The sequence below is a fragment of the Dama dama genome, chromosome 7, assembly GCF_033118175.1.
Source record: "Dama dama isolate Ldn47 chromosome 7, ASM3311817v1, whole genome shotgun sequence".
NCBI lineage: Eukaryota > Metazoa > Chordata > Mammalia > Artiodactyla > Cervidae > Dama > Dama dama.
In genome coordinates, this window is record NC_083687.1 from 14,470,291 (window position 1) to 14,496,784 (window position 26,494).

Consider the following 26,494-nt stretch of genomic DNA (forward strand, 5'->3'; position numbering starts at 1 on the left):
ACTCCAGTGTTCTTGCCTGGAGAATCCCAGGGACGGGGGAGCCTGGTGGGCTCTCGTCTATGGGGTCGCACAGAATCGGACACGACTGTAGTCACTTAGCAGCAGCAGAGTCCATCAGGAGAGGCAGGGCAATCAAAAACCATCAGGAAGCTATTGGGAAGGAGATAATGGGAGAGGTGACTTGTGGCCTTCTGGGACCAACTTTAGTCATAGGCAGTGCCATCAGACTTTAAGAAATCACGGGCTAAGACACCGACAGCCAACTCATCTCCCAGTGCTCACCTAAGCACACCATTCCTTGCTAAGGCACAGGTGAACTATAGCCTGATGCCCTGTATGGCAGGTGTGCAGCAGGGCCAGTTTGAGAAGAACACCCCTCCTCCGACGGCCCAGCTGCAGTGGGAGCTGGGCTAACACAGTGCCTGCCCTTCCGCACCTGCCCGGACTGGTGCAGCCCTCCAGCCATGTGGGTTTGTCAGGGGCTTGCCAGAAGTTTTCATTTCTGGTATCGAATATGAAACAGAGGAAGTGTTCAGTTAAAAAAATAATCTCCTTCCTTACCAGTAAATGACGCCATTAAAAATAGGGAGATAGATGAAATTGAGAAACAATCAGTCAATCCAGGATGATGGTATATTCCATGGGAAAACCAACCAGGACTGTCCAGAAGTCCATGTTATTTGAATAAATGAACAAGCAACTAGTTTGAGGGGCATTCTTTTCTAGACTAAAAGAGACCTAGATCCAAATGTAACGCCTGCAACTTGATTGGACATGCCTTTGAAGCAATGAAGATAAACATTGAAAACAATGGAGTCAATTCGGATATGGACCAAATGTTAGGTGACACTGGGGCATTATGCTTAATTTTCTTAGGTATGATATTTTGGTCATGTAAGGAAATGCCCTTATTATTAAATGTGTATATGTGAGGTATTTTGAAGTTTGCAGGTTATTTTCAGATGGTTGGGTATTGCGTGAGTATATGGAGGAGAGAGAGAAAGCAATGTGACAGATTATTTGTTGAACCTGAATGGAGTGTATACAGGTGTTCATTGTACTATTCTTTGAACTTTTCTATATTTTTGAAAATGTTCAAAATAAAAAGGGGAAAGCTGACTGCATGCTTCTTGGGGTTGAGTTGGAGGTCTGCTTTCAGTCTTGAGGCTGTGATGGAGGAGACCACCACCCTCACGATAAGGAGCAAGTGTTATCTTGAGAGAATAACCTGGAAGAATGGGGCTGGTGATAGAAGGAGAGGGATTCATGGTTCACAGTAGCACTGTCTGGCAATTTGAGAACACATTTTTAAAATGCTTGTGGTATAAGACGTGGCATCCTAGGAGTATATCAAGCTGAATTCAGCTTTGTATTATATTCGAAATGAAAATGGAGGCATTCTCCACAAAATTTTAATAATCGACCTCTTCCAAAGAGTTGAACTTCTTTGTCTGTGTAACAGCTTTTTAACACATGTGATCTTCCAAAATAGTTCTAGGACCATGAGGAGGTTAAGAAAGGAGGGGGCAGTTCCAGTCGGATAAAATGGAAACAGAATTTTAATGGGTAATGAGGGAGTTTTCTCTCCTGAAGCCTTTCATGACACTCAGAGTCAAGAACCTGGGAGAGGAGGAAGCTAATCCCTGCACACACGGAAAGCCAGCATGAGAAGAAACAGAGAGAGTGCCTTTCAGACAGGTTTTTATGAAGTGTCTTTTATCTGTTTTTCCAGTGAGAATGTGGTGTTTTTCATGGACAGAGGTTTTAGCAGCTTAAGCCTTCTAAAAAGAAAATGGTCGAAGGAGAGATGGCAGTGATGTGTGAGGGTTCATTAATTATTGCTCTTACTGATGTTTGCACAGGCTGTTGGGATCATAAATGTCAATCTGTCAAGAGACTGTGATAGGTTCTAAAAAAACTGATTGAGCACATCAAAAGCTGTCACAGAGCCTGAGATTAAACAGATTCATCTCTCTCTCTTAGAAGTAAGGGAAGGTGTGGGTGAAGCAAACAGAAGATGCTTCCTTTTCTTTGTGGCCACTTTGCTGTACCCACTCTCCTCTTCTCAACTCTGAAAGCTGGCTTGTGCAGACGGTCAGGAGCCTCCCGCCCCACCCGGCCTGCCCCGAGGTGTCAGAGGGACATGATCAAGGTTAGCCCTGTTGATTGTGTGCGGGCTGCCAGCTCACAGCGACGGGAGATTCAGAGACTGGGATTCAACTCTTGACAGGCCTGACACAATTTATTTGGAAATCTTCAGGAGAGAACATGAGTAATAAAGACAAGAACAGTGACAGTAAGGAACAAATGTGAATTTCTGTCAGAGACGAAACAGAATTTTAAAAGAAGGAGGTCTGTTTGTTGTCTCCAGTCAAGTTTTCCAGTTAAACTGTGTTCCTAAATTGAAAGTCCTTCCACTACTTTTCTCTGTGGGCTGGGAAAGTACAATTAGAAGACTTCTCTTCAGAGGATTATATGTTTTAAAAATCATGGTACTTGTTTCTCTGTCACAAAGCAACGATTACCTTTAGGAAACGGAAAAGTAAAATACTTTTCTTAAGATTTTCCTTTCTAATTTAATCACACTGTGATTCTTGATCGGACTTTCCTTTGACTAGAAGATCTGATGTGGTATCTTCCTCAGGCAATAAACGTAGACAGAAGAAGAGGGGGTCTGCTGAATGTCAAGAACTGTGCGCCTGGCATGGGCGTGTGGGCAGCTCTTGTGCGGGTACACACAGACTAGATTATGTTCTCGAGGAAAAGCATACTGGGGAAAATGTGCTTTGTTGGCCCTTTATGAAGGACCTTAATTAGAAATCACTCCTAACTCCTGGGGTGGGAACAGTTTCTAGCCGCCACACTCCTCCTGCTGCTAATGAGCATGCTCCTTGCAAGGACGAGTTTCTTCTGACAGTTAAAGCTGCATATGAGAGTTATTTCTGTTCACCTTTCTCTCTGCATTTAACCCTTACTGCCCACATTCAGATTATGCAAAGGGACTGGTAGGTATTTTTCATCATAGTTGAGGAATGCTTCAGGGTAACAAGTGCGATGTTTCTGAGCAAGAAGTAAATAATCAAAATTTAATTTATTCAGATACAGACAGTAGACGAGGGTTCCTTTAGTGTTCACCATAATTGGATCTTTTCTTTCTGATGGTCCTTTTTAAATTGGCATGAAATTTATAATTGAATCGCTGAATTATTTAGTTCATTATTATGTAATTAGAATCCCTGTCCTGGACATCTGTTTCTCTTATTTGGGCATCTCCCCCCATGGCACAGGTTTCATTAAGTAATTAGCAGAGGAGATATAAATTTCTTATGCAGACATGATGATGATCCTGTAGACTGCTATTTATTTCATCAGCTTCTAATTAAAACACTAAGTTGACTTGTGAGGAAATGCCAAGGAATGGTTTGCTTCTTCAGGAAGTTATATATAACAGTCACCTTCCTGGATGGCAACTTGTGGAGGGTGGTGAACAGTCTGGGGGTTTTTTCCCCCTCCCTCCTTGGGTAGGGGGCATCAGAGGGCACAAGGATTCCACTCCACTTAATAGACCATTGACCGAGTGCAGGGTAAGTGGGCGTATTCCAGAACACTAAGGTTGTGAATCTCTTAATGTCTAGGAGCGATTCCTTGATTCTGAAAAATGACACATTCTGGTAAACCTTTCATCTTAGTTTAGACTTGCTGAGGACTGCTTCTCATGACTCAGGCTTTCTCTACATGGACGCCTTTGGTCTTGGACTTGCGCCGATGCTGAGACGTTGATTCTCAGAGGACTGACTAGGGCTGAGTGCTGTTCCTTTAGGAGTGCCACTGCAGTGCCGCCAGAGGCTGTTGGCGGCATTGAAGACCTCCCTCCGGACCTATTTCAGTAACATCCCAGGCATCCTGCCTTCCAGAACAAATGATGCTGTGGTCTTCATATGTAAAGTGGAGTGGGTAAAGGAAAATTTCAGGATGAGACTATGCAGACTTACTCCTTAAAGGTTTTTGTTTTTTTTTATTAGATGCTCATTGGTCAGACAAGATGGGGAATTAGAAGAAAAGAAATCAGGCTTGGACAGGCCTCCTAATTTTGGGGGTTCCATCAACTAGGTTGTTTGGTGATGAGTGATTATGATTATGATTATATAAATATGAATTCTGTTTCTCAATCTTAGAAATCATATATTAAAAATATTGTCTTCACATATCACTCTCTTGCTTGTTTGCAAATGGTTAGCCATCGGTGGCGTTGACAGACTGAAAGTAAATTGTCTTCTTGTAGCAGAGGCTTACTTTAGAAATGGAAATGGGTGCTATATAGGTAGCAGCACATTGGACAGTTTGGAACAGATTCACTTGGGAAACAGCTTTGAATGAACATTGCACTTCCAGACACAAGCTCAGTTGTATCAGATCGCAGTGCAAATGAAAGAAGATCCGAGTGGCCCTTCCTTCTTAAAGGTGTGCTGACATCCTGTCATGGCCTCTGGATTTTAGCAGCTTAATAATGCAAAGGCTGCAGCCACTTCCCCTTCTTGTGTGGACCCTAATCTCTCTCCTCACCGCCCACCCCCGCCCAGGGTTGGGGGATAATTTCTTACATAGATGCTCCAAATGTAGGACCTTCTCTCAGAACAAACTCCATTTTTCTGTTTCGGTTTTTACTCTAGAATTTTCTGTTTTTGTCACCCAATGGAAAAAAGTCTAAATAGGGTTATTAATACAAATAGTGCCTTTGTTTGTTTGTTTGTTTTTAAAAAGGACCCCTGGAGAGCAGTGTGGCCCCTGCCTGGTATATTTCTTTTAGCTGGCTGCTTTGTAATGATTTACATTTAGATTGTTGCTTGTTACTTTTCTAGGGGAAGAGGAGGGGTCTGGCGTGTCTGGCTCCCTCACTCCTCACACCGTCTGGGTTTGGATAGCTTTACTCAGCAGAGCCGGGAAATAGGCTGAACTTGCTTTCAATTGTTTTCATCAAAGGCCTTGTTTAGTTGGTTTGTATTGGGGGAAAATGTCATGTAGGACTGCAAGAACTAAATGAGATGAAAAATGAAGTTTACAATTGCTGTGAATGGTGCGTGCCTTCTGAAAGTCAGTGCGCGGTGCGGTGGGGTGGTGGCGATGAGGAACCGTCACCGTTGTCACCGTTGGGGCCAGTAAGTGCTAGGGCGGCACACAGCACCCACTCCACACAGCGGGGCTGGGGGCGGCGTCCAGGCAGCCTTCACCGAGACACCGCCAGGGTTCCCTGCAGATCCGGCGGGTGAGACTCGAGTGTGCTTCCACTGCAGGGGCCATGGATTCAGTCCCTGGTTGGGGAGCTGAGATCCTGCATGCTTCATGGTTCGGCCAAAAGAAAAAAGAAGTGCAGCTAACAGCCTACTGGTTCTTACTAGAGCCACAGTATATAGAAAATCAGGACTGCCTAAGGAGCTTTATTCATGTAAGAAACAATGAGTTTAGGCAAAGAGGGCGCATTAGTGAACAAAGCAGGTGAAACTTGCTGCCCTCCAGGAGCTTATGTTTTCCTGGAGGATAAAGTGAAAAGATAGTGTTGTGAAGGAACAAAAGGCAGGAAAAGGGGTCAGGAGTGGTCTGTATAAGGTTTTCCGGGAAGAAGACCTCATTGAAAATATTGCTTAAGAGACATAAGAGGTGAGATCCCCTGTGGATCTGGGCAAAGAGTATTCCAGTCAAAGGGAACAGAAGGTGCAAAGGCCCTGGGGTAGGAGACAGTCAGCAGGCCAGTGTGGATGGAACAGAGGGCACGAGCAGCAGGGCACAGGGTCAGAGGAGGGCCCACCATGCAGGGCCTTTCTGAGGGTTGAAGGAAGTATCTGAAGTTTTCCTCCAAAAAAGGGAACTGTTAGGATTTTGAGCAGGAAAATAAAGTGATTGTAACTTGATTTTTAGCAGGGTCGCTTGGCTGCCTGATGGATAACAGACTATAGGGACAAGGGAAAGTGCAGGGAGACAGGTTAAGAAGCTACTCTGCTAGGCCGGCAGAGATGGTGATGGCCTGGACCAGTGTGGTGGTGGTGGTGGTGGTGGTGGTGGGGTGAGAAGGTGTGGGATCTGAGTTTGTTTTGAAGCAGATTGTTTAGGAGACTCTCTTCCAGAGGCCGTTCAGCACAGATCACGTTGGAACCTTGGCAAGAGGTGCATTGTCAATATGCCATGACAGTAAGTCCAGAAGCACAGAGCCCCACGAGCTGGCTCTTTTTTTGTTTTGAAGGCAAGTTATTTATAGCCTGCCTGTGACATGAACTTCAAACTTCATTTCATTTTACTTTTTAAGGTTATACAAAACAGTTGTTGCACCCTATACCACCAGCCCCCACGACCTCCACCATCTTCCACCCCACTAATTTGACTCCCGCTCTGGGGTTGTAAAACCAGGCGCTGCTTCTGCCCATCCCATGAAGGAGGCCATGGAACAGCTTGCTTGAGAGCATACAAGGACACTTCTCCACTCTGAGTAAACTGGAATAGTCTTCAGTATTAGAGCCTGATTCTTGTGCATTTAGTTGCGCATAGGAATAGAAATGTATTTTTACTAGAAAAGATTATGGATCAGCCATGAAAGACTGATTTTAGGTACAGAATTGTGCTAAGTATGGTGATATAAAAAAAATAGTAGACGTAGTCCCTTCTCTGGTGAATTGTAGTTTACTTGAGGACAAAGATCCCAGAAGAGATAACCAGTACAAGCAGTGAACAATGAGGACCCAAAGGAGGGGTACGGAGAGAGGGGTCCTGTTTCCGGCTCGAATGGTCTCCTCGTCGGCATGGCTGTTTTAAAAAATGACGTAGAACTGATGTCTGCTGAGCCACCCCCCTCTCCTCGCTCAGGCCTGGCTCGTGAGAGGTCAGCTCTGAAGGTGCGCGCTTGTCGCAGTTTGTGCCTCCTAGACCGGGCCAGTCAGGACTGGCTCTGGCTCACTCACGTCCCGTGCCTGGACAAGGGCAGTAGCCTGGTCTGAAGCGTGCCTGGCAGGAGATTAGTCCGCTCTGGCTCGCCAGGCCAGGCACTAACCCTGACGCCCAAATGTGTTGTTTTGTGCAGATTCACAGTCTGAGAATGAGGCTTCTCCAGTGAAACGGCCACGACTACTGGAGAACACGGAACGATCCGAGGAGACCAGCCGGTCTAAACAGAAAAGTCGACGTCGGTGCTTCCAGTGCCAAACCAAACTGGAGCTGGTGCAGCAGGAGCTGGGATCGTGCCGCTGCGGTAAGCGTCCAGGGTGGGTGGGGGCGTTAACTTCTGAGAGGCTGAGCTCCTGGCTTCTGCTCCTGGGTACCTCCCTGCAGGCTGTAGGTTTGGAGCTCAGGAAATCGGGAGTAGAGGAGTCTTATTTCTAAACACCCTTCATTTCCTTACACATAACAAAAAAGGCTAAAACCTCCACGACCACTCTTAGCATAGTTCATTAGCATTGCATTGTCTCTGCCCTCAGTTTCTCCCCACTGCGTATTCCCGTGGTTCCTTCTCATTGATGACTTATTTGGAAGTTAACCAAACCAGTGAGACTCTGGGATATGTACCATAAAATTCATATATTAATTTTGAATGAGCTTTTTGCTATGTATAATAAATGGAAGATTTCTCCCCCATATCCCTTTTAAATTAAAGTTTGACTAGAAAATTATTTTCCTTGAACCATAATTCATTGCCAGTTAACCCCTTGAAATAGCTTTAAAGTAACCTTTCCTTTGGTGTTATTCAGTGTAATACCAACTCCTGGAGTTGCTGCAAAGGGGCGTCCTTGTTAAAAACTTTATGCCTGCCCCACAGTGGAGCGAAACTTAGAACAACGCTTCCTCTCCCTCTGACCACATGCATCACGAATTGTGTAGCTGTATTGTTTAGGCTGACTGCGGTGTTGCCATATTGTGAAATTGTGGTTTGGGGCAGAGCTCTCATCAGGCACGCTGGCTCTGGCCTCTGAGAACCCTGTATCCTTTCTAAAGCTCACTCCTGAGCACTAAAGCTCACTCTAAAGGCATTCTGTGCCTCAGGTGGCTGTAGATCTCCTATAAGTGTTGCAGGAAGGGGGACCCCTTCCAGGGCCCGAAACTGGGCTCTTGTCTAACACTCGGAAATGAATTGTCCGAGGAGACACATGTGCTGACAAAGCAAGAGATTTTATTGGAAACGGCACCCGGGTGGAGAGCAGTAGGTAAGGGAACCCAGGAGAACTGCTCTGCCGCGTGGCTCGCGGTCTTGGGTTTTATGGTGATGGGATTAGTTTCCGGGTGGTCTTTGGCCAATCATTCTAATTCAGTCTTTCCTGGTGGCGCACGCATCGCTCAGCCAAGATGGATGCTAGCAGGAGGGATTCTGGGAAGTGGACGGACAGGCAGGGTCTCCTCTCGATCTTTCCTGAACTCTTCCGGCTGGTGGTGGCTTATTAGTTCCGTATTCCTTATCAGGCTCTCCTGTCATAAAACAGCTCACGGAAATGGTTACTATGGTGCCTGGCCAGGGTGGGCGGTTTCAGTCAGCGTGCTTCCCCTAACATGAGCACTGATGCTGGTTCTCAGGACTCGGTGGCTCTCCCGGCAGTCAGACAGTCAGTCACTCAGAGCCCTTCGTCTTCTGAGGAGATGGTCGTGGCTGCCCCTTGTCCCTCAATTACCTGCCCTGTTGGAATTGAGGAGGACAGGAGGGCGAGGCAACGCCTCATGGAGACAAAGTGGGAACTCCTCTCCTGTCATGACTAGAAATCTGTTGCATACTGTGGTGTGTGTTACTCGGCAATATCAGAAACGTGCTCAGCTGCAGAATGGGGGCTGGCGTGTGAAGTCTGGCGTCACCAGAGGTGTGACGTTTTGGCCTGACATTTATTTACCCTACTCAGTGCTTGTGTGAGAGCGTGGGGAGAGAGGTGGGATGAGACGTGGGGTGGAGGCCGTTGGCAGAACTTTCAAGCCTCACCTGTTTTCCCTCAATGTGGTGCAGTCCAGGTGAGCCCAGAACCTTACTCTTAGGTTCTGTCTTGATCAGCCCTGCCAGGTAACGTAAAATTCCTGATGAGGTGGTGGAGGGATGCTGTGGCTGGCCGAGGACACTCTGGGATCTGCTGGCCAGCCAGCTTTGCCCACAGTGCTCTGTCTCGTCTTGTGTTCTCTGCACGTTCTTGCCCTTGTCTTACGTGGCCCGTCGCAGGCTTCAGCAGTTCAGTCTGTTACCAGTGTTGTGAGGCTCCCCTGACCGTTTGCTGTTGCTTTTGTAACACAGGCCTTTGGGGATTCCTAAATTAGAATCACGGGATTTTCCTGTACCTTACATTCTTCTTTCCTTCTCGAAAGTAACTGAATCCTGGGTATTACACGGGATTTGCCCTAGTGGATCAAGTAATTGGTCCATCCCGTGAGCCGTCTTGCCTCTTGCAGTGGCTGATACCTCCTCTCCTCCTCAGGTTAAGCAGTGAGAATTCACAGATTAGCTCTGAGAGACCCAGAGGTATTGTTGCGAAGTCTCCCACTTTGTCCTTGAGCTTTGATGCAAACCACCTCATTTCCCAAGGCCTTGAGCACCCAGCTGAAAGTATCTAGAAGTGCACATTGGATGGCTTCATGTGTCCCTAGAGTGAAGCCAGCTGGCCGGCCTGGTAAGCGCAGATTCCCCTACCACGCTCTCCACCTCTCAGCAGGAGGCTGGCTCCTAAGTAAGTGCCGATTCATTTGCCAGACATGCATTCTTTTCAGGTGATATAACACGTGTCCCTTGGCTTGCGCCCGGTTTTGAGGGTCTACTTATAGAGATTCGATTTTTCTGCTGGAGACGAAAGCCCTGAGCTTTCTGCAGTCCCTTCAGATGCAGCCTTCCTAGAGAGAGCTAGGCGTTCAGTTGGACCCATAGAGAGTATCACACTTAAGTGCCCAGAAAGATGACTGAGTCAACTGCCACGCTTGAAAAGACGAAGGACAGCGGTGGGAACACATGCCTCTAGGACTGTCCCTGACAAGAAGCTTGTGTTCCTCCTCCTGTCTGCTTGGATCTCTCAGGAAAAGCTGAGTTGTGTAGTTACTTCCTTGAGGCTGCACAAAGTGCAGGAGAGACATCGAACTGCCCAGGAAGGTTTTAGAGGAGGGGAAACACAGTAATTTACTCCTGAAAGGGAAGACTCGGGAAGGTACTTGAAACTCAAACAGAACACCTCTCCACTGCAGAAAGCCTTTATATATATATATATATATATATATATATATATATATATATATATATATATATATATATATATATATATTCACAATCTTTTTCTCCATTCCCCTTCCACTCTGTACAGGTTATTAACTGCTGACAAGAAATTCACATCTCATAAATAATGCTTAAGAGCCATTGCTATATAAATTGAATGTGTTATGAATTGTGATAGGCCTTTTTGTAGCATTCGGTGCCTAGAGCAGAAAGAACAGAGGATGTCATTTTCATTAATATCTAATGAGGTGCCAATTAAAGGCAGGGAGGACGCTCCGAAGGGAAGAGTGGCCAAGCTCCCCGGAATCCTCCGCCTGGGGCTGTCATCCAAACACTGCCAGCAAGCCTCCTCCAAAAATTCCATTAAATCGCAGTCTCATCGAGAGCACACAGACACATTCAGCTCCCCTTTGATCTTCAAAAGAGCAATTTGTAAGGCGAGTTCTGAGCCTTCTCACATAGGGAACAGCTAGAGGTGATAGGAATTGTTAATTGCCAAGACACTCCATGGTCTTTCAACGAAGAGGTGAATTTTGAAGATGAATTCTCCTCTGCCTCGCTGTGACGAGATAACCTTTAAGTCAACAATACCAAAGTAACACCCTCTTCCTGTGAAATCTTTCTGGGTGCCAATTAAAAAAGGCATGTGGTGCCGCCGGAATGATACCCTGCATCCCAGTGTCTTTTCAGCACCTTAATTTCTCAAGATGGAAAACAACTGCATAAACATGGATTTATTTGTTTCATTTTCACCTCAGTAGGCAGATTGATCAGCCCGTTGTCGTTACAGGGGCCTTGTCTCTCCCATTGCCACCTAGAGAGGGTTCTTCTGAAACCTGGCCATCCTCTTCAGATCTGGGCCTCATCACAGCCACGTGACTGCTGTGGTTTCGAAGCAGATCTTGCATGATGCACACCGCATGGTGTTTAAATCGTTGTGCATTGCCTCCCAAAACCACAGAATTAGTTTTTACATACCAGTCTAAGAGCTTGCGTAAGTTATTGCTTATTTTCAATTGACAGTGACTTAAACTGTGAGCTGATATCCCCCCTTTTGGGACAGCAGTGCTTTTACTAACCTCTTGAGTAATCTGACTTCCTTTACTGCTTTCAAAATAAACTTTATTTTCACTTTAGAAACTCAAAGAGTAATGCTTTAGCTGGAACCTTTAGTTTATCGACTTCAAGTGCCTCAGTGGTCATTTCTGTCTTTTCATTCACTGTCAGGCTAAATTCAGCAAGTATTTATTGAGGTATGATTTTGCATAAAACATTTCACTAGGTTTTGTGATGACTATAGAAGCTAGAACACAGAGTGTAGGAGCTCATAGTTTAGGTCAGTGATTTCAGACTTGAGTGGACATCAGAATCGCACAGTCCGCTGGGCCAGCGCTTCTGACTCAGCTGACAGGCCCCCAGATGACGCTGTGGGAACCCTACTCTGGGCCCTTCTCAGTCTGGGAAGCCTCACACTAAACCATCAAATCAGAAAGAGTATCTGGGTATTGTTTTTTAACTTTTTGAAAGTTAAAAGCTCTTTCCTAGACTCTTTGAGAGCAAGTTGAAAACACTATGGCCCTTTATCCCTATAAACTTAAGCGAGTGTTCCCTCAGGATAGTTATTTTATGTAACCATAGCACAGTTACCAGCTTTAGCAGATTGACACTGATGCCTCTATCAGATCTGTTGTCCGTACTCCAGCTTTGCCAGTTGACCCTGTAATGTGCTTTGTAACATCATTTTCTGCCTTCTAGTGTGGAATCCAGTCGCTGGCCAAGTATTGCATTTAGTTGTCTTGTCTCTTGAAGACTCTTAGGTTGGAGTGTTCATTGCCTTTGTTTTTAGTGATCACTGGCATTTTTAAAGACTACATTTTTCTACCCCCTTCTCTTACCCTTCCCACCCCCTCTTTTTTTTCTTTTTCTTTTTTTTCTTAATAGAGCACTCCTCATTTGGGGTTCATCTGATGTTTCTTCACAATTAGATTCAGATTATGTATTCCTCTCTAGAATACTAGGAAGATGATGATATATTCCCCTCAGGGTTCTACACTGAGAGATGTGATAGTCACTCAGTCGTGTCTGACTCTTTGCAACCCATGGACTGTAGCTTGCCAGGCTCCTCTGTCCATGGAATTCTCCAGGCAAGAGTACTGGAGTGGGTAGCTATGTCCTCCTCCAGGGGATCATCCTGACCCAGGGACTGAACCCGGGTCTCCTGCATTGCAGGCAGATTCTTTACCACCTGAGCCACCAGCAAAGCCCCTACATTGGGAGGCACGGATATTTATCTGCCTCTCATTATTGATACGTTAATGTTGACTCATTCACCCTGTCTAGGTGTTGTCTAATGTCTCTAAAAATAGTGGTGGTTTTGCCATTCTAACTAGTTAGGCATCTATGGGAAACCCTTTGACTATATAAATGCCCTAATCCTCATAAAAAATGTCTGTCTCCTAGATTTAGCATCTATTGATGCTTCTTGCCTGAACCGATCTTTACTGTGATGGTTGTGCAAGGATGCTCTTCTGACTCCAGTCCTCTGCATTCAGCATTTGCATCCTCCTCCCCTATTTGTTTTATCTCTTGTTGATATGAACTCATGGGCTTTTATATTTTTTCAGTGGTTTATAACTCACTGCTGTACTTAATTATTTTGTTGCTCAAATTGTCTCAGATTTGGCCAGTGGCAGTTCCTTCGAGCTGAATTCCATATTTTTGTGACATGCCTCCATTTTTTGAAAAGTATTTTCCTACTCTCTGGCACAGCTTGGTGTGTTCTGGGTGATCTTGTACTTAACCTTTGCCCTGTCCTGGAATCAGCTAGTTTTCCAAGGATCCTCAAGGTGATTTAAATATGCATTTAAAGTAGAAATTTGCTGGTCCCGAGTGGAAGGCAGTCACATGCATGAAATAACTGGCAGCCAGGGCAGCCTGCCATGAGTTTTAATCATGGTGCACGCCATATGTTACAGGGATCTGGGGAGGGAGAGGTTAATTCCAACTGGCAGAGTCTGGACAGGATTCCACAGTAGGGGCATAAGAGGAAGGGTGGGACTCAGAGGTGCAGAAAGAGGGGCTGTGTGAACCAGGCTGGGTGGTGGTCTGCAGGTGACCTCTGTGCAGCCTGATGGAGCCTTGGGGTTGAGTGAGGAGAGACTGCTCAAAAGAGAGGGAAGAGATTCCAGATCCCAGTCTGGAGAGTGTGGACATCGGTTTGCAGTGAAAATCTGTGGTTTTGAATGTGGGCAACACTATTTTTTTTTTTTTTTTCAATTAAGCACACAGGAAAGCCCAGGGGACTATTGAGTTCTTTTAGAGGAATGATCTAGGGAAGATGTGAACTAATGCACACAGTGAAAAGGAATGTGCATGCATCACAGCCATCCCCATCCACTGGAGGGGACTGACTGGATGCTGAACGGATGGTGGTATCCCCGGGTCTGCGGTGGGATGAGAAGCTGTAGTGATTGATTGTGAAGCCTGTAGGTGACCCGCATCACCAGCATCATAAACCACCACAAATAAGCCCACACTTAGGCCTTTGTCAGGATGTTTGGTATCCTGTCCTGTGTCTCAAAGACTCTAAGGCAGTGTGTTCTTATAAGAGGCCTTGTTCTATGTAAGGAGTTCTGGATGGGGTCTGTCAGAAAGCCCTGGTACCCCGGGAACCTGGGTAGGTGTTGGTTGGGCTGGTTAGGCGCCGTTATTACTGCCGCCCAGTGCCGAGTGCACACTCTGCCGTGCGTCACACAGAGTGCGGCGACCAAGATCCCCGCCCTGTAGGGGCTCCTGTTTTTTGTCCGCAGTCTGGCGGTGAAAGGCTGAAGTCGTCCCAGCAGTTCTGGGGCAGCAGCTGGGGGTGTGTTAGCTTACGGCTCAAGGGAAGGAGGTGCCTGCCCACCCTCCCCAAAGCAGAAGCGGCAGTGACGACAACAAAAAGCTTTGATGGGAGCTTATGGTAGGTACGCGAGCAAAGAGGAACTGAACATTTTGAGGCAAATTCTGATAAAATTTTCTCCGTTTGCTACTCTCTTCCTTTCACTCTCACTATACTTTTACTTAAACAAGAGTGTGCTTGTCCATATTCCCCATTTAATCTTTAATGTATAGGAGTTCTGGTCTAAAACCAAACAGATTAGTCCCTCTGCTGCTCTTGTAAATTGCAAGTTGAGGTGTTAGAGCAAAACAAATCAAACCTTGACTGAACACCAGCTCCATATATTTAGCCCATTAGTTGACTGCGTCCCAGAGATCCAGCGCACCATATGTCCTTTAATAAGACAAGAGAGAGTGGAAACAGGAAGAGCGCCCCTCCCCAGCAAAGGAGCATCAAAGACCAAGCTTCTAAAATACAAAATGTGCAGCTAACATCTGTTGAAGGCTGTGTCAGTTCCCCACTCATACCTTACTGACAGGTGTACCAGCGGACCGTCGTCCCATGAAGTGAATATTTTCCATCTGGTTAGCAAATTTGCACCTATTTCTATAGTTCAGTCTTAGCAGTAGCAACACAATAGTAATTTTATAAAACTATTTGATAAAATTACCCTGTTTATAATATTTCTTTATGGAGAGGGAAAAATGGCTTTATGCAAAACTAAATAAATTTTTTAAATTCTTAAGAGTAAATCAGTTCAGTTAGTTCTTTGCCCAGCAAGGTATGTGTGTGTGTTTTATAGATTTTTTGGCATATATTTTATATATCCTAAAATTCACCTGTTTTAAAGTTCAGGGAGTTTAAGTAACTAAGTTTTACAGCCCTCACCAAGTTCAGAATTGAGAATACTTCCATTACCCCCAAAAGTTCCCATGTGCCCCATTTTCAGTCAACCCCTACACCTACCCCAGTCGCAGTTAACCACTGATCTGCCTCTTTTGGTATAATTTTGCCTTTTTAGAATTTTAGCATCTGTGGATTCTTGCAATGTATATATCCAGTCTTGTATGTCCATGTAGTATGCTGTTTTTGAGATTCATCCATATTGTTACATATCAGTAGTTCATTCCTTTTTGATGAGTATTATTTCATTGTATCAATAATACCATATTTGTTTATCCATTTACCGTTTGACATACATTTGGGTTGTTGCCACTTTGGGGATATTATGAGTAGAGCTCCTGTCAGTATTCACTCAGAAGTCTTTCTCTGGGCATATGTTTAGGTTTCTTGGGCAAATACTTGAAGGTGGAATTGCCAGGTTGAAAGATCATTGACATTTTAAAAGAAAATCCCATCAGCAGTGTGTTAAGGTTCCAGTTCTCCGTGATTTGCCAGCATTTAATCTTGTCATTCTTTGTAACTTTGGCTGCTCTAATGGTTGTGTGGCACCATCTCCCTCTTGCATGTTAATTTTCATTTCTCTAATGACATGGTGTTAAGCACCCTTTACAGATGCCTTTTGGCTGCTCATATACCTTCTTTTCTGAAGAGTCTGTTTATACTTCAGGTATCTTGCCCATTTGGAAAGGTTTAGAGAGTTGCCTTTTAACAGTGTTCTAACCCATGAAGTATTTTAGTTTGTTGATGCTGTTGTAAATAGATATTTTTATTTTTAGATTGTTCTTTGCTGCCACTTAGAAATGCAGCCAGCTTGTGTATATGATCTTTTATCTTGCAGCCTTACTGAGTTCACTTATTAGTTCTGAAAGTGTCTCAGTTGTGTCCAACTCTTGGTGACCCCATGAACTATATACAGTCCATAGAATTTGCCAGGCCAGAATACTGGAGTGGGTAGCTGTTCCCCTCTTCAGGAGATCTTCCCAACCCAGGGATCGAACCCAGGTCTGCCACATTGCAGGTGAATTCCTTACCAGCTGAGCCACTAGGGAAGCCCAAGAATACTGTAGTGGATAGCCTATCCCTTCTCCAGCAGATCTTCCCGACCCAGGAATTGAACCAGGGTCTCCTGAATTGCAGGAGGATTCCTTACCAGCTGATCTACCAGGGAACCCAGAGTGAAAGTGTTAGTTGCTTGATCGTTTCCAACTCTTTGTGACCCCATGAACAACTGTAGCCTGCCAGGCTCCTCTCTCCGTGGAATTTTCCAGGCGAGAATATTGGAGTGGGTTGCCATTTTTTCCTCCAGGGGATCTTCCCCAACCCAGGGATTGAACCTGGGTCTCCTGCATTACAGGCAGATTCTTCACCATCTGAGCCACCAGGGAAGCCCTTTCCAATCTGTATGCCTGTAACTTTTTTTCTTGTGTTACTGCACTGGCTAGGATGAACCTCCTTGCCATTTCTTTGGTCTCAGGTAGAAAACAGTTTTGTTTTGTTTTGTTTTGACCATTCATGTATGATTTGGTCGTAGATTTTTCATAGCTGGCCTGACAAAGTTTAATAGTTGCTACCTGTGGAATACATTTTAGGAAACCACAGGAAATGTTCCAATTAATTTTCCCCAGATAGTTGATCTAGTCCTGGTGAGCTGCCATGTGGCCTAACAAAGGTGTGTTTTAAAGAGTTTCTGTCCTGTGCTTACGGTTGAAACGCGTGCTCTTTGTTCATGGTCATAGTGTGTCTGTCTAGCTGTAGTGAGGAAACCTGTGACCTGAGGTCGCTCCTCTTTTCTGAAGGCCAGAATCATAGCAGACACGAGGAACTGCTCTGGGCTGTCCTCGCCGGAGGCAGTGAGAACAAGGTGCACCGGCAGTGCCCGGAGATGCTTTGTTTGAATCAGTGCCTTCGCTGCTGCCGAGTCGCTTCAGTCGTGTCCGTCTGTGCGACCCCACAGACGGCAGCCCACCAGGCTCCCCCGTCCCTGGGATCCTCCAGGCAAGAACACTGGAGTGGGTCGCCGTTTCCTTCTCCAATGCATGAAAGTGAAAAGGGAAAGTGAAGTCGCTCAGTCATGCCCGACTCTTCGCGACCCCATGGACTGCAGCCCACCAGGCTCCTCTGTCCATGGGGTTTTCCAGGCAAGAGGACTGGAGTGGGGTGCCACTGCCTTCCCTGTAAATGCTTTTACCACAATACAAAATCACACACACACACACACAAATTGTGGGTAAGACGTAATAGAATCACATAGCACCAGGATTAGAGGCAGCCTTAGCAATCATTCATTAGTCCAACCCCCCCCCCCCCGCCCCCGCCCTTTAGTAAAGGGGGAAACTAAGGCCAGAAAGATGGCCACAGCCTCATATCACACCTGTGTGCTTATGTCGGCTTTGATCTGAAACTCAAGGAGTGCTGAGGAGTTTCTGACCAAAAGACTGCTCACCACTCCCTCTCTCCAGCACGGCTTTCAGCCCCCACTGACTGCAGCTTCTCATTTCGTATCCTTGCCTGTCCCCTCCTCTGAAGTACCCAGAAGATTTCTTGGTCTTTCTTTCCCCCAAATTAATACACTTTATTCTTTTAACCTCTTAGTTTGGCCTCCAGAACCTGGTTCAGGGCTTGGGACTCATATGGATCATTAGCAGCAAAATGTCACCAAATTAGAGTAGTTGTGGTAAAAATAGTATTTAGCCAAAATAAGAGGACTAAAATATTATTTCTTTCAAAGTAATAACAAGTTGCTCACAAAACAGTGGTAAAGAAATGTCCTTTTTAGTGCCTTTTATGTGTGTAGTTAAGACAAACTTGTGTTCAGCACACTGCATGTAGATAATCTGCTACTAAACACCGTCCGTCTTCCTCCTTCTCTCCCGTGACTCCCTCCTGGGTAGAGCTTCCTCAGATGTGCGGGCCTGAGACCAGCGCTGCGGAGTGCCTGAGGGGCTGAGGCTGCTTCCTCGGAAAGCACAGACGCGGCTGCCCAGGCAGTTCTAACAGACCCCGAGGTTTGATACCCTACCTGCATGCTTCATAGCTCGTTTTCATGGAAATGCAAAGATGATTTAAGACAAAATAGAGTTACTAGAAATTTCCAGTGAGGTCATCCACATCAGAGGTTTTATATCAGATCTAGGCAACCCCCTTCTCTTCCACTGAGAGATACGCGCCTTCTCCGTGTGTAACACATGCTTTCCTCCCCTGCTCTCCTCTCTCCTGCTGGATCCTAGACGCCTCAGAGGCCAGCACCATGTGTTGTTCTGTGGCTTCTCACAGCCCTGACTCACGTGGCCTGGAGTGGGTACCCCACCAGTGTTGACCGATAACATGCAAGAAAAAGTCACAAGTCAGAGAAGTGTGGCGCTCTGGTGAACCTCCGGGCTCTCTTTAGGGGAAAAGTCCTTTTGTGGTTGTGTGTGAAGGCAGGCCTGAGCATGTGCATAGGAGAGTGTCGGGGCTGGTCTCCATGGAGATTCTTGATGCCAGCGTACGTGTGGAACCTGAGCTTTTCCCAAGGGAATAACTAGCTTAAGGAGTAAGGTTTAGATAGAAAACCTTAGCATTATTTATTTTTATATACCTTCATCTGCCTTGAATTTTTATTGGTGGATGGGGAAAATCAGTCAAGACATGCATGCTGTCAGAGGAGCATTGCTTGCTTGGTCTAATTAAAATTATGTGATACGCTTTTGGCTTAATTAAATACTCGACTTTGGAGATGGGTGCATTTGCCTAAATAAAACCTGTGATTCACTTGCAGATGGACAAGATGGGCTCTTTGGAGGTCACAGAGACTGGCAGGTCACAGACCTAGTGTGTGTAACCACACCAGTCACCCATTCCTGCCTAACAGCCCCATCACTCTCTTGCCTCAGAGTCCAAGCACCGAAATGACCTGGAAGTTACTCATCTGGTGCCTGTCCAGCTCCCTGACCTATCACTGTAGAAATGGCATCTAGGTGTTCAGCCTGGAGTGGGTGAGGCCTGTCCTATTGCCAGGCAGCTTAGACTGACCAGGTGCTTCCTCCACTGAACTAAAACCGCCCTCTCTGTATAACATGCCCTCCTTCCTCGGCACTCTGCCCTCTGGACAGACCTGTCACAAACCACCTTCCTCTCCTGCAAGCCGTCTCCTCACACATCTGAATATGGTGGCCTTGGCTTTCCAGCACCCCTGGTCCTCCAGGCCCAAGTCTTGTATAGGGACTAGAGAATAGTCTGGGGACGTCAGAGGCAAGGTGGGGACCAGGAATGCCAGATTGGGCTCAGGGCTTGTCTCCGTGGTTTTCTTCATCAGGTAGTCACACATGCACACATTGCTTCACTCTTCACAACCCTTTGGAAGTATATACCACGAGCGATGAGAGAGCTAAGTCTTGTGGAAGTAAAGTTGCTCAGTTGTGTCCAACTCTTTGTGACCCCATGGACTGTAGCCTACCAGGCTCCTCCGTCCATGGGATTTTCGAGGCAAGGGTACTGGAGTGGGTTGCCATTTTCTTCTCCTAGGGACCTTCCCGACCCAGGGATTGAACCTTGGTCTCCTGCATTGTAGGCAGATGCTTTTACCATCTGAGCCACCAGGGAAGTCCGGCCCTCACTAAATCTGGATGTCTCTGTAATAAAACCTTTCACCTGCTGATCTCGAGGGGCTGCTCAGAAGCCGTCTGTGGAGTCCACAGTTGGCCCCCGTTGTTGTAGTTCTCAGGACGTACCCAGGTTGTCTGTCTGCATGTCTGTCCTCCTTCCACACTGTCAGCCCTGGAGGACAGGCGCACACTGTGTTCTCGGGCAGCTCTCGGCCCCTGCTGCAGCACCTGGGGTGTGTTGTTGCCTCAGTGAGCAAATGGGTGAACCCTGTAACGTTGCAGTTGTGACCCTCGGGGTGAAGGAAGAGCAGCTTTATTGAGCACCTACTTTGCGCTAGATGCCTGCAACCGTGTTATATTGTGTGACCCTTAGCATGGGTGGACAGATGGTCCTTTTTACAGAGGTGGAAAACTTAAGCTTTGAAGTCAAGTAACTCAGAAATATTAAGGGAGCAGCTGGCAGAGAACCCAGGTCTGTGAGCTCCCAGGATCCCACCACTCTCTCGTGTTCCCACCCTGGGCCATGGGTGCCCTAGACAGTGAGTGTGTGACTGCAGGGTGCGATGTCCCTCTTTCCAGCCGTGTGGGTCTTGGCCGCTCCTTGAGCTCTTCCCCATCTCAGTGATGCAGTTTAGTGAACGGTAACAGTTATGTAGCCCACTGTATGGGATCCATGGTCCATGTGCCCCTCATCACTCCACTGGGATACGGCGCTTCTGGAGGACAGGCCCGTGGCATGGCCACCTCTGTGTCCCCCGCTGTGCCTGAGTAATGTGAGACACAGCGGCACTTAATTCTTACTGACGTGTTCATTCCATTTTCTCCTGACTGCTAATTCATGTCCTTGTTTTCCTTGAAAATACCTCCTCCAGGACACCTTAGCCAGTGACCTCTCCTCGGTGCCCCCGATTTATTACACGGAGCTGGAGCGTATTGATTTTATTTGCAGTTGATTTCTTGCTTTGCTTCTTGTGTCCTTCAGCATTTTCCTCTCTGTGCATCTTTAGCTGTCTTTAAAGGCAGGAACTAGTGACTTTTTTTTCTTCTTCTCTTCCACCCAGCCCCTAGAATAGAGCTCTGTAAACAATGCACAGATGACCAATAAATACTCTTGACTCCTTGAGCCTGATAGCTCCTTTCCCTTCCTGGACTGACAGCCCAACACCGGAGTTTGAATCCTTTATTTATTAGATGAGATTTCTATAGCACCTTTCCTCTGAAGGGATCAATATCAATGAAGTTGGTTTCTGCTTCTGGAAAGTGCTTTTACCTAAGCAGACCAAGGTTCTGATATAATCACGTGAGAGTCCTTACTCCTTGACTCTTGGGCCCTGGAGAGGCAGGCTCCAGGCAGAGCCTTGCCGCTCACTTCAAGCGTGGCTGCCTGTTGCCGGCAGTGAGCCTGAATAAGACTGGGACAGGACAGCAACACAGGCTCTGCAGCATCACTGAAAGAGGACTTGCCTTTAGGGAGTGAGGCGCTTTTGGAAGACTGACGTGAGAAGGCTGCCCTAACCAGAGTCCTGGGTGCCGTGCTGGTGGGCCGCTGGCTCTCCTGGTGTCGCCCAGACTCTTCAGCCTTTGAGACTCCAAGTCATGCCACCAGGGAGCTGGGTCCTGGGGACAGACCCACGAAGGGCCTGAGACCCAGAGACTCAGTGCTGGTGAGGGGAGGAGGAAGTGCTGGGAGCTGGTGGGAGACAGGCTGTCTCACTGCACACGTGGGTGGTCAAGACCGACCGTGAGATCCTGGCGCAGAGTTCAGAGGCCGCAGACTGAAAGGGGGGAGGAGTCTGTCCTGTAAATTATTGAAGTGCCCAAAGTAACTGCATCAGCTGGCTTCTCTAGAAGTTCCCACCTCCCCATGTCTCCTTGTTGGCCAGACGTCATTCCCGTCCCTGCTGGGAGCGAGGCAGAACCCAGCAGGGAATGAAGGCCTCGTCTGCGCTCTGAGAGGGACGGGGGCAGCAACGCAGAGCCCGCCTGCTGTGGAGGCTCAGTCCTCCAGACTTGACCCGCCCTCGAGCTGCTGTCCAGGGAACACCCTCTGCTGTCGGTCAGGAGTTAAGGCAGCCGCGGTTACCGAGGCACAGAGAAGGGGGGAGAGCATCGTGGAGGGGTGGGGACCCTGGCACGGGCTCCCGGGGTGGTGTGCACTTGGGGGGCCCCTCCGCTTCCCTCCAGTGGCTTGGAGGGTGCTGTCTTCCTCTGTTGCTGCCTGCGGAGTTGTTCTAGGGCTACCCCAACCGTCTAGTGTACTCTGCCCCGGAACAGTGCCTGGGACACAGCTGGACGATGAGAAACGCCCCTCTTTGCCTTGGGTACGTCATCCACTGCTGTGCAGGTAACGCGTGCATGCAGTTCCTGGCGCACGCCTGGACGCGGGTGCCTGGCCTGTGGGCACTTCCCCCGGGGGCTGTTTCCCGCAGCAGCCGGCCAGGCCTGCTCCCCTTATTCCAGCAAGTCCTTCTCCCCAAGCTGCAGGGAGTTTGGGGAGAAGGGGGTATTCGGATGTGTCACATGCTCTTTTCTGGCCAGAGTTTCTGTGAAGTATCCGTGAAGATACTCCCCGTGATGCAGGAGGTGGGTTGTTAGGCCGAAGGGTGGGAGGTGGCGGGCAGAGGCTGTGGCTGCTGTCCTGTGGGTTGGGGAGGCTTCGTCCAGTGGCGGCCCACTTGTCCCTTGAGGAGGGGAGTGGGGCTCTTCCTCCCTGGCCTGTGAGGACTCCCTTCCTGCAGCGGCCAGCCTCTGCTCTGCAGTCAGCGCACGATGGAGTTTGTGCGTTCTTGTGATTAGTACGTTTGATGACTTGCGTTCTCTAGAGCTGTGTGCTGCAGTGTTACAGGTTCAGAGGGGGAAGCTCCGGACGTACAGATTAAAGGCCCAGCTTTGTGTTAATTCTCTTAGGTCAGTTACACTGCTCTTTCCTTGAACTGGATGCTACTCCAGGATTAATTTTCCTCGGAATCTGGAGTAATTGGCCAGAATGCTAGGGTAAAATGAGTAATGTTCAGTGGAAACCTACATGGTTATATCTGGTTCTTCATTGTCTGTGCTCAGCTTGTTTGTGATCATGAGTTAGTTCCAGGAGAGCATCTAATGCCATCTTGGACGTTTCTGGGTTGCCTCTCAGAGTGAGCTCAGTGAATATAGGCTCATATTAATAATGGCAACAGAAAAGCATAATTAGGAAAGTAAACTTACTACTGGAGGGAAAAACAAGGAGTCCATCCGAAGCTGAAGCCAGGCAATAATTGTCTTGAGAGTGTGCCTGCTCCACCTGGTCCCCAGGGAAAGGGGGCAGACCGCGGGGTGCTCGTGGTCCTTCTCCGGGAGAGGGGCCAAGGGGCACAGGCAGCAGCATTAAACGTTCTTTTTATTGCTGAAAGTCCTTTCCTTTGTGTAAAATGTTGACTCAAATTATTTATTCTTTCTGCTTACGAATCTTTATTGAGCTCCTGAGGAACAGGGAACGGAACTGTCAAAGTCCCTGCCCTCGTGGTGCTTTTCTTCCCTGGGGGAAAGATGCAGTCAGTGAGGGAGCATGAACGAGACAGCTTCTGAGCGGCTGAGCTGGGAGAGCCGGCTGTCGGGAGCGCTGGGGAAGAGCAGCCGCAGCCCTGGAGGCCGGAGCCGCTTGGCGTCCACATCTGAGGACCCGAGAGGTGCTGGTGTGGTTGGAGCCCCGCACGCACAGGAGGCGGGCCCAGGGGGCTTTCGCGGACGTCAGAATTTTATTCTAAAAGTAGTGGGCAGGCACTGAGGGGTTTACACAGTGAGTTTCATGATGGAGTTTACGAGATTAAAACAGCCCTCTAGGGCCTGAACACAAACATGTGCGTATGCTCAGACGCTCAGACTCTCGAGGATGTGTCTGAACTGGTGGTTGCTTTGCCTCTGGGTTGGTAACAGAGAATGGGACGGGAGACTTACTTTTTGCTGAATATCATTTTATACAAGCTGAATTTATGTTATATTCACATATTATCTAATAGAAGAGGAATTAATTAACTACTGTGAAAAAAGTACATCTCAGTTCAATTAGCCTTACCAAAAAAATAAGAAAGAAATCTGTCTAAGAGCTGTGAGGGAGAAGCCTTGGGGGGAGTGGAGACCAGGAGGAGGGTGACGCAATGTGGGCGGCTCGGCGGGCGCCGGTGGGCCGGAGGCGGAGGCCTGGCCTCCCCACGTCCCGGGCCTGCTGCCTTCTTCCTGTCCCGTCTGCGTGCTGCCCTCACTCCGGCCACAGGACATTGTTTCAGCGTCTTGGTTATTATAAATAGTACTGCTATGACCATTGGGCTGCAGGACTCTTTTGAAAGTAGTGGAAAACACAGTTTGTCTGTAACTAACCTCTGAGTAAGCCATGCACTGCTCTAGCCATAGGTGGCATGTGGTAAGTTATAGAGGCAGCCTTTTTGCTTTCATGAAATCTCATCAGGAAAACAAGTTAAATGAAAAAAAAAAAAAAACTACACAAATGACCCGATAATTATGACTGGTGATTGAAGGAAAAGCCCAGGAGATGAAAGCATATTATAGGTCCCTAGCCTCATCTGAGGCTCCAGGAGGATCTTCCTGAGGAAGAGCTGTTGAAGCTGAGACCGTCAGAAGCAGGAATGCAGTGGGGCCCCCTTTGTCTTGAACACGGAGTACCGGGGTGAGTGGCGTGAAGAGCGGGGGCCGCCAGGGGCAGGAGCGCCGGGGTGGTCGTTACCGAGTGTACGTACACCGCGCTGACACAGGTTGGCGGTGGGCTCGCTCTGGCTGCTGGAGGAGGCTGGGCAGCGGCTGGGCATGAGGGGCTGGTGGTCCTGACCGGGTGGCGGCTGTGCGGGTGGGAAGAAGAGAGTGGATTCGGTTTTTGGAAGCAGGATCCACAGCACTTGCTAACTGAGTGTGGACGTTGGGGAGGATGCCGTGGTGGCTCCAGGGTTGCGCCACAGCCGGGGGCTGCGTGGTGGCCCCGTTCTCCTAGCTTGGGGGACACTGAAGGAGGAGGTGTGCATTCCATTTTGGACAGCTTACACTTGAGGTAGCCAAGATACCAGGAGATAATTGGATACCACGGCATGGAGCTCCAGAGAGTGGTCTGGGCAGGGGGACAGTTCAGAGGGGGCAGCATATGCAGTTAGAATTTTAACCTTGGGAGAGAACATGGGGTCCAGCGCTGAATACTTCTGATATTTAAAGGACAGATGAGGTGCTACCAGAGGAGGAGGAGGACAACACGGAAAACTGGGCCTCACAGAGCCCACTGGGAGTCTGCTGTTCAGATCAGTCAGTGACAACTGACTAGGGCCCTTGGGATTGAGAAATGTTCAGGTTCCGTTTGTGGGGTTCTTTAATACCCAGACTGGAACCATTTGGTGAAGGAGCTGGGTATGAGGTCAGCTCCTCCCCCACACCTAGATGCGAAGTCTCCCAAATCCTGGAGTGGGTTGTCCATTCAGTGGGAGTTTCTAACTATATATTGTTTATAGTCTGACTTCAAATTTGAACTCATGTCTTCAGCTAAAACATTTCTCTGCCGTAGAGGAAGCCTCTTTCCCTCCAGGAGAGGTGTGTTTAACCAACTTGAAGCTCGCTTCTCTGGCCTTCTTCCTGCCACCCTGCTCTCCTGCCACACATGCGCGCGCACAGCAGATGTTGTGGGGCCTGTGACCTTAAAGCCCAAATTTGTGAGAATATAAAAAGGCATGCTTGTACTCTTGAGGTCCTCAGAATGACCTTTTTGAGTTGTGTGTTGAAAACAAAAAGCATGAGACTTGCCTTCTTCAGAGAAGCACATGAGATGGGTGTGGGTGACGCTGGCACAGCAGAGGTGAAACATCGTGTTTGCAGTGTCTCCAGCCCATTCCTTTCCCTGCCCATCCTTTCACACCAGCTCCCAGCCAGACAGTCTCAGGAAATAGACGTGGGCTTTTCAGCACGCAGTCAGTACGTGACCGAACTTGGGAACGCACACGCTCTGCCTTTGCTTCGGAGAGAGGCTTGCAGACTTCTCAGCTGTTCCTGGGAGAAGCCCTCACAGGAGCAAAGCAGTTCTTCCCTGCTGTCCTTGGAGCGTTTCCGCATCCCTTCCGTGGGGTCCCTAACCACTGACTGCTTTCCAGGCTGCCCTGTGTAGTCGTCATGTATTTAAATCAGGCTTTTCTAAAATTTGCATATCTTCAACAGAAATCTTTATTGAGCCTGTCAGCTTGTGGCAGCGCATTTATAGTGTGCAGAGGGGTTTGTGCAGAGGGACAGAGGAGACAAGTGCATCACACACTCACAGGAAGATTTCCTTGTCTCTCCTTTGTCAGAAGAGGAGACAGGAACAGAGTGTAGACTGAGGTAGAGGGGGCGCAGGGAGCCATCCTTGTAGGTGGGGCGGAGAAGGGAGGGACCCAGCCTTGAAGCCCGGCGGGTGAGTGGGTCTTCCTCGAGTCAGGCTTCAGCTGCTCCGGCCCTTAATGCCTGTAACAACCCCGTTTATCGGAGCCACGCCTGCGGGCTGAAAGGCTAGGGGCCTCAGCAGCAGCCACGTGGCTGCTGGGGCCGCGCAGCTGGAACGGAACCCAGCAACTTGGACTCCGGTGCACACGCTCCTCACTGGATTCTTCAGAAAGAGAACTTGAGCTTCCCCTGAGGGGCCTGCCGTGGCAGGGGCGCAGTAACCGCAGGGCCGGTCGCATTTGTCCTCCCCCGTGACCCCTGCCTGTGGGCTGGAAGGCCGGCAGAGGACACGGGGCAGGCGTCCTCTCCTGCCGCAGCGCTGTTCCGGAGGGCACGCTGCAGCTGCAGTCTCAAGTCCCCCGCGGCCCTGCCCCTCGGATGCCCTGGGACGGGTGGACTGGCTCTCGCCAGCGTAGCCTTCAGGGAGGCCTGGCGGCTGGGTTGCCCACTTTGCCCTCGGCCACTCTTGGGTAGGACAGG

General features: G+C 48.2%; 1 protein-coding gene across 1 annotated transcript in view; it reads left to right on the forward strand.

Annotated features, from left to right (window-relative positions):
• The window catches only part of ZFAND3 (zinc finger AN1-type containing 3), a 308,946-nt gene that overhangs the window by 273,231 nt on the left and 9,221 nt on the right, over positions 1–26,494 (forward strand). The window contains exon 5 of the mRNA XM_061146616.1: positions 7,067–7,234. Within this exon, the coding sequence (XP_061002599.1) occupies positions 7,067–7,234 (168 nt within the window). The remainder of the gene's footprint in view (positions 1–7,066; positions 7,235–26,494) is intronic.